Source organism: Neomonachus schauinslandi, chromosome Y (genome assembly GCF_002201575.2).
Source record: "Neomonachus schauinslandi chromosome Y, ASM220157v2, whole genome shotgun sequence".
NCBI lineage: Eukaryota > Metazoa > Chordata > Mammalia > Carnivora > Phocidae > Neomonachus > Neomonachus schauinslandi.
In genome coordinates, this window is record NC_058420.1 from 4,750,829 (window position 1) to 4,759,612 (window position 8,784).

Here is an 8,784-nt window from a genome sequence, read left to right on the forward strand (position 1 = left end):
CAATGCATTGTGGAAAGCCCATACTTAACATTATAATCAATGATAGAAATTTAAAAGCTTTCCCCTCTAACAGCCAGTACAAGGCAAGGATACCCAATTTCACCACTTCTATTAACACAGAAGTAGAAATTATTTCTAGAGCATTTAGACAAGACATAAGATTGATCCAGAGAAGTAAAACTGACTACAAATGACATATGTAGAAAATTCTAATGATGTGGGCGCCTGGGTGGCTCAGTTGTTAAGCGTCTGCCTTCAGCTCACGTCATGATCCCAGGGTCCTGGGATCGAGTCCCACATCGGGCTCCCTGCTCAGCAGGAAGCCTGCTTCTCCTTCTCCCACTCCCCCTGCTTGTGTTCCTGTTCTAGCTGTCTGTCTCTCTGTCAAATAAATAAAATCTTAAAAAAAAAAAAAAAAAAAGAGAACAGAGAAAATTCTAATGATGCAACAATAAAAAAATACAAAATCAAAATACAAAAGTTTCATTTCTATACAAAAAGAACCATCAAAAAAACCCACACCAGTATTAAGAAAACAATCCTGTTAACAGTATTAACAGAAGAATAAGCTTAGAATAAACCTTAAACAAAGAGATGTAGGACTTGTACACTGAAAACTGTAATACTGATAAGGAAATTAAAGACAACCCATATTGATGGATTAGGAGTACTTATATGGTTAAAATGTCCATTTGAACACAATCTACTTCAATACACAGTCCCTGCCAAAATACTGACAGCATGCTCACAGAAACAGAAAAAACAATCGTATATACATATGGTGCCACAAAAGACCTCTAATAATCAAACCAATCCTGATTAAGAACAAAGATGGAGCATCATGCTTCTTGATTTCAAACTGTATTTTTTTTTAAAGATTATATTTATTTATTTGACAGAGATACAGCGAGAGAGGGAACACAAGAGCAGGAAGAGTGGGAGAGGGAGAAGCAGGCTTCCCACTGAGCAGGGAGCCCGATGTGGGGCTCTATCCCAGGACCCTGGGATCATGACCTGAGCCGAAGGCAGACGCTTAATGACTGAGACACCCAGGCACTCCTCAAACTGTATTATAAAGCTATAGTAATCAACAGTATATTACTTGCATAAAGAGAAACATATACACATATGGACAGAACAAACATCTCAGAAATAAAACCATCCATTTTATGGTCAACTGATCTTTGAGAAGGGTGCCAAGGGAAATTAAGTAAGGTTTCTTCAATAAATGATATTGGGGAAACTGAAAATCCACATACATAATAATGAAAAGGACACTTATTTCACACCATACATAAAAATCAATTAAGTCTTAAACTTAAGAGGAAAACAGAGAGGGGTGCCTTGTGGCTCAGTTGATTAAATGTCTGCCTTCAGCTCAGATCATGATCTCAGGGTCCTGGGATTGAGTCTGCATCAGGCTCTGTGCTTAGCAGGCAGCCTGCTTCTCCCAATCCCTCTGCTACTCTCCCTGCTTGTGTTCTCTCTCTCTCTCTCTCAAATAAATAGAATCTTTTTTTTAAAAAGATTTAATTAATTAATTAATTAATTAGAGAGAGAGAGAAACAGCATGAGAGGGGACCGGGTCAGAGGGAGAAGCAGGCTCCCACTGAGCCGGGAGCGTGATGTGGGACTTGATCCCAGGACTCCGGGATCCTGACCTGAGCCGAAGGCAGTCGCTTAACCAACTGAGCCACCCAGGCACCCTCAAAGAAATAGAATCTTAAAAAAAAAAAAAAAGAAAAAAAACAGAAAAAGCTTTAAAAAAGAAAAGATTTTGCTTATTTATTTATTGATTTATTTTTTAAAGATTTTATTTATTTATTTGACAGAGAGAGATAGTGAGAGCAGGAACACAAGCAGGGGGAGCGGGAGAGGGAGAAGCAGGCTCCTGCTGATCAGGGAGCCCGATGCGGGGCTTGATCCCAGGACTCTGGGATCATGACCTGAGCCGAAGGCAGACGCTTAACCACTGAGCCACCCAGGTGCCCCTTGCTTATCTATTTGATACAGAAAGAGAGAGCAAGAGCGAGCGCAAAAGCAAGGGGAATGGCAGGCAGAGAGAGGGAGAAGAAGGCTCCTTGCCAAGAAAGGAGCCTGATGTAGGGCTGGATCCCAGGACCCCAGGATCATGACCTGAGCCGAAGGCAGACACTTAACTGACTGAGCCACCCAGATGCCCTGAGAAAAAACTTCTGATATGGGTCTTATGAACTGATTTTTGGGTATGACATCAAAAGAACTGTCAACAAAAGCAAAAATGGATAAAGAGGACTGCATCAAACTAAAGAACTTCTACATAGCAAAGAAAACAATTAACAGAATGAAAAGGCAACCTACAGAATAAGAGAATATATTTGCAAACTATGCTTCTGGTAAGAGGTTTATATTCAAAATATAAGGAACTTACGCAGCTCAACAGCAAAATAATTAACAGCCTAAAAAGGGGAAAGGACCTGAACAGACAACTTTTTCAAAGAAAAATAAATAAATGGTGAATAGGTATGTGAGAAGAACAATGTGACTCATCATCGGGAAATACAAATCAAACCAAAACAGGTTATCACCTCAGACCTGTTAGGATGGCTATTTTTAAAAAGTCAAGAGATAACAAGTGTTTGCAACAATGTGGATAAAAGAGAACCCTTGCACAATGTTGGTGGGAATGTAAATTTGTACATCTGTTATGGAAAACATTATGAAGATTCCTTAAAACACTAAAAATAAAACGATTTTATCATCCAGCAATCCAACTTCTGGATATATATCCAATTGAATAAAATCAGTATCTTGAAGAAATATTTCCATTCTCATGATCATTGCAGCATTATTCACAATAGTCAAGACATGGAAACAATCTAAACACTGATGATGGATGGCTAGATAAAGAAAATATGATATACATATACAATGGAATATAGCTCAACTATTAAAAAGAAGGGAATTGTGCCATTTGTGATAGGAGGACAAGTGGCCAAGTGAAATAAGATGGACCCCAAAAGACAAATACTGCATAATCTCACTTAAATGGGTAATATAAAATACTCACATCCTTAAAAACAGAGAGTAGAATAGTGGCTGGGAAAATGTTGGTAGAAGGCACAAAGTTTTGGCTATCCAAATATCCAGCGTTTCAACGAATTTTGTTGGAAAAATAACATACAATTTGGTAACTATACTTAGTAACAGATTTTGTTCTTAAAATCTGCTAACAGATGATTCCAAGTGTCCTCACTATGCAAAAAATCATTAACTATGTAAAGTGAAGGACATACAAATTGCCTTGACTGCAGTAATCATGTCACAATGTATATATATATATTTTTTTATGTCACAATGTATATATTTAAGAAAATCATATTGTACCTCATATATATATATATATATCTTTCACTTATCACATACATCTCAATAAAGCTGGGGAAAATTTTTAGAAATAAAAATAGATCAATATACAATATTAAAAGATTCCATATTTGCTTTCTCAGAAAGAAATTTTCTTCAAAATTATAATGCATCAAAGAAACTTATTTCTAGTCATTTTCCAGTGAGATAATTTTAGCACTTGTGACCAATTTACAAACTCTGAGAAAAACTACTAGTATAGGTAATCTCTGTATAGGAAATCTAGTAAGTTACATAGTTCTAGAAAAATATAGAAAAAGAAGGCAGAAAAAAGTGAAGGAGAAGGAATCAAGAACATGGAGAATGAACAGAAAACAAGGAGAAACATGGCAGCCAATAGTACAAAGATACCAATAATATTAATAATATTAAAACTCAAAGGTCTAGGGATGCCTGGGTGGCGCAGTTGGTTAAGCATCTGTCTTTGGCTCGGGTCATGATCCCAGGGTCCTAGGACTGAGTCCTGCATCAGGCTCCCTGCTCAGCGGGGAGTCTGCTTCTCCCTCTGCCTGCCAGTCCCCCTGCTTGTGCTCTGACAAATAAATAAAATCTTTAAAAACAAAAACAAAAAACCCCCCAAAAGACCCTCAAATATCTAAATACACTAAAAAATATGTAATCAAAGCATATAAACATGTTACAGCCTAGTATATCCTACGAAAAAGGAATCCATATTAGAAGACATAGATTAAAATGTTGGAGAAGACATTGTACACAAACACTAAAAGAAAGCTAGAGAAGTGACAATTCAAACAATTATAATTTCAGACAGAAAAGTACTAAAAGACTAGCACACTTAATTAAAGGTAAACAGAAGATACTTTAAAAATTAGATGATAAATCAATGAAGAGATTTGTAACAAGGAAGGGAATTTCAACAGTTATCAAAAACCATCCCCCAGGGGCGCCTGGATGGCTGTCGGTTAAGCGGCTGCCTTTGGCTCAGGTCATGATCGAGCCCTGCATCGGGCTCCTTGCTCAGCGGAGAGCCTGCTTCTCCCTCTCCCTCTGCCTGTCTCTCTGCCTACTTGTGCTCTCTATCAAATAAATAAATACAACCTTAAAAAAAAAAAAAAAGTGAGGCTCCTGGCTGGCTCAGTCAGTGGAGCATGTGACTCTTGATGTGTGGGTCATGAGTTCAAGCCCTACATGGGGGGGTGGGAGGAGGCCTACTAAAGATAAAAAAGAAAAAGAAAAAAAAAGAAAAGGTAAAGAAAACAAAGCATACCAGCAGAAAAAGCTTCAGTGGTGAATACTACTAAAGAAGAATGAAAACAAATCAGTCATTTCTTGTTAACAATTTAAAGGGAGAAACTGCAGAAATTTATTCCATAATGCCAAATCATGATGACAACAAAGTCAAAGATATTATATAATAAAAAAGACCAATAACCCCTTAAGAATAGAAATACAAATATTCTCAGAAGGGCCAACAAGCATATGAAAAGGAGCTCATAAGTGAAATGCAAATCAAAACACAATGAGATGTCAGTTTGCACCCACTAGGATGACTACTATCAAAACAACAGGTGCCATTAAAAATGTAGACAAATTGGAACCCTTGTGCACTGTTGGGGGGAATGTAAAATGGTGCAGTGACTACGAAAAAGAGTACTGAGATTCCTCAAAATACTAAAAATAGAATTAACTATGACCCAGCAATCCCACTAATGGGTATATATGCAAAAGAATTCAAAGTACATTCTTGAAGAGATGTCTGCACATCCACGTTCATCAAAGAATTGTTCACAATAGCCAAGAGATGGAAGCAACACAAATGTCTATCAACACATGAATGAATAAAGAATATGTGATAATATATGGAGAGGAATTTTATGTAGCCTTAAAAAGGGGGGAAATCCTGTCACATGCTACAATATGGAAAAACCTCCAGAACATCATGCTAAGCAACTAACCCAGTGACATAAAGACAAAATACTGTATATTCCAATCATACAAAGAATCTAAAGTAGCCAAAATCATAGAAACAGAGAGTAAAAAAGTGTGTGCCAAAGGGAAATACTGGTGATGCTGTAGGTGGGTAAATTAGCGTTTAGTGAATATACTGTTTCACTTCTGCAAGATGAAACAATTCTACAGCTTCTTGAAATCATATAAATATATTTAATATAAAACTATCAATTTAAAGTGGGTAAAAATGTTATATATTTTTTACTATAATAAAAATATTAAAATTCCTCAACAAAATATTAACAACCAAATTTATAAGTATATTAAAAATATTATACCCAATGACCAAGTGAGATTTATCCTAATAATGCAAGACAGTTTCAACATATAAATCAGTATATTTTATTTTAATAAATCTATTTTTATATTAATAAAACTATTTTTGAAGGCAAGGCACCTGGGTGGCTCAGTTGGTTGAGCGGCTGCCTTCAGCCTCAGGTCATGATCCCAGGGTCCTGGGATCGAGCCCCATATTGGGCTCCTGGCTCAGTGGGGAGCCTGCTTCTCCCTCTGCTTCTGCTGCTGCTTCTGCTCTCTATCTCCCTCTCTGACAAATAAATACATAAAATCTTAAAAAAAAAACACAACTTTTTACACATCACATAAATATGATGAAGGAAAAAGCTCTGCGCTCATCTCAATTGATTCAGAAAAAAACTTACCCTTTTCATGATAAAAACATTTAATGAGGAAAGAATTAAAGAAAATCTCAACACGATAAAGATCCTATATGAAAAGCTTTGACTTAATATCATACTCGATGATAAAAGACTAAAAGCTTTCTGTATCAGGAACAAGACAAGGATGTCTGATACCACTTCTTCTATTCAATATAGAAAAGCATAAAGCAAAGCAAAGGCAAATGAAACATAAAAACTGGGGAGATGGAAGTAAAACTATATTTGTAAAAGACATGATATACTAATAAAATTTGAAGAATTCATAAAGAAACTGAATTCAGCAAAACTGTAAGTATAAAATCAATACACAAAAATTACTTATATTTCTAGATAGTATCAATGAACAATTCAAAACAATTAAGAAATTTAGGAAAAAAACAGCAGCTACCTACAATAGCAGCAAAAAGGACAAATACTCAAGAATAAACAAACATAACTAAAAAGGAGCAACTGTGTTGAAAGAAATGGAAAACCTAAATAAAAGACAACATGTTGATGCACCGAAAGACTTCATATTAAGATGTAAATACTACCAAATGAATCAACAGATTTAATGTAATGTCTTTCAAAATTCCAATGGTGTTTACTGCCAAAATGGGGAAAACCTATCCTAAAATTCATATAAACAATTCAGTTTCAGAATGGATTTACTTATTTCAAAGATTTTATTTATTCATTTGAGAGAGAGCGAGCACACAGAGAGGGATGGAGGGAGGGGGACGGAGAAGCAGACTCCCAGCTGAGCAGGGAGCCTGATGATGGGCTTGATCCCACGACCCTGGGACCTAAGCTGAAGGCAGACGCTCAACCGAGCCATCCAGGCACCCCTAAAAATGGATTTAAAAAGACACTTCTCCACACTAGACTTAATAGCACATGAAAAAATGCTCAACACCATATTCAGAAATAAAAATCAAAACCATCATAAAATGTTATGTAATAACCCACTGGAAGGGCTACTATTTTAAAGAAAGTTAAAAAATAACAAGCCTGGGAGAGGATATGGAGAAATAGGAATCTCTATACATGGCTTGTGGCAATATAATACAGTGAGTCACTTCCTTTTTTTGGACCCTCAAAAAGTTTAACATAGAATTACCAAGTAATATTTATTTCCAAGGCACATTCTCAAAAGAACTGAGAATGGGTACTCAAATAGGTATCTAGGTTCACAGCAATTATCACAGCAGCAGCATTTAGAATACCCAACAGTGGAAACAACTGAAGTATCCATCAACAGATGACCTTTATAAGCAAAAACATGGCATATACAGACAATGGGTCATTCAGCTTTAAAAAGGAAGGAAATTCTGCAATATGCTACAACATGGATGAACTTTGAGAACATTATGCTATATGAAACAATCCAAACACAATAGGACTAATACTGTGTATTCCTTTTACGTTAGGTTCTTCTAATAGGCAAGTTCACAGAGGTAGTATATAAATCAGAGGTAAACCAAGGGATGGAAGGTTTGGAAAATGGGAATTACGACTTAAAAAAATTTGTTTGGATAATGAAAAATTTAGGAGATAGTGGTGATGACTGCATGACACTTTTAATAAAAGTTCTTAAGGCCACTGAAATGTCCACTTAGGTTAAGTGAAACATGTTAAATACAAGTTTCCTAAATATCAAAGTACTATGTAGACAACGAAAAGATTTCCTTATTTGACTTCTGAGATAAATTATGATCAAAACTAATTCCTTTCTGCTTCAAAGAAAAAGGTCAGCCTTCTTCTAGATTAAAAAAAAACAAAACAAAACAAACCACTTACTTGCTGGGACAGTGCAATAGTAAGTCGATGATAAATGTCTGCCAGGCTTTTTCTTTACTAAGTGCATCCAAGGCTGTTGGAATCAGAGCAAAACATAATGTCATCACTTCCAATGCTTCACAGCAAACCTGTTCATCCTCCATGTCTGGCTCACTGCTTGCACTGGGGGTCTGTAAAGTTAGAATCAAGAATAAATTACTCTTTAAGATACACTTAAGTGTTTTATTTTCAAAATAAAATTATATATTGTCATCTTAATTATAGCTGTAAGTTTACTTTAAATTAATAGGGGCGCCTGGGTGGCTCAGTGGGTTAGGTGTCTGCCTTTGGGTCAGGTCATGATCCCAGGGTCCTGGGATTAAGTCCTGCAGTGGGCTCCCTCCTCAGCAGAGAGCCTGCTTCTCCCTCTCTGTCTGCCCCTCCCCCAGCTTGTGTGTTTGTGTGTGTGTGTGTGTGTGCATGTGCACTCTTTCTCTTTGTCAGATAACTAAAATAAGATAAAAAAAAAACACAAACCCCCCCCCCCAAAACTAATAGATACAAATGGCTTGGTCTTTAAAAGATGGCAGAGATGATAAAAATTTAGTACACAATTAACTTTTATATAAAAGGAATATAGTTTTGTAATAATTCTTACCATCTCATAAATTTTTGTGATTTCTTCATTGGGGCTAAATACCAAATCTAATGCCCCACATCCTGATGCCCAGATGATTTTTTGTATAGCTCTAATTACACAAGTATCAGGCATGTGTCTTGAAGCCTGAAAGAAAATGAATACTCAAAAATGCTGACAAAATATCAAGTAAAGTTATCAGAAAACAAAACATTTCTCTTTTTGATAGTAGTATAAATGGCTTTAAGAACACAAATATGTTCTGCACTGTCTTTAAAATCTAAAGTAGATTTTGTCCCATTTTTTTAAATCTTCACCTTAAGTCATAAAATT

The 8,784-nt window shown here is 36.1% G+C and overlaps 1 protein-coding gene across 1 annotated transcript in view; it reads right to left on the reverse strand.

Annotated features, from left to right (window-relative positions):
* LOC110581157 (probable ubiquitin carboxyl-terminal hydrolase FAF-X) overlaps positions 1 to 8,784 on the reverse strand; it is a 103,102-nt gene that overhangs the window by 51,306 nt on the left and 43,012 nt on the right. The window contains 2 exon segments of the mRNA XM_044912041.1: positions 7,836 to 8,005; positions 8,473 to 8,598. Coding sequence (XP_044767976.1) covers positions 7,836 to 8,005; positions 8,473 to 8,598 — 296 coding nt within the window.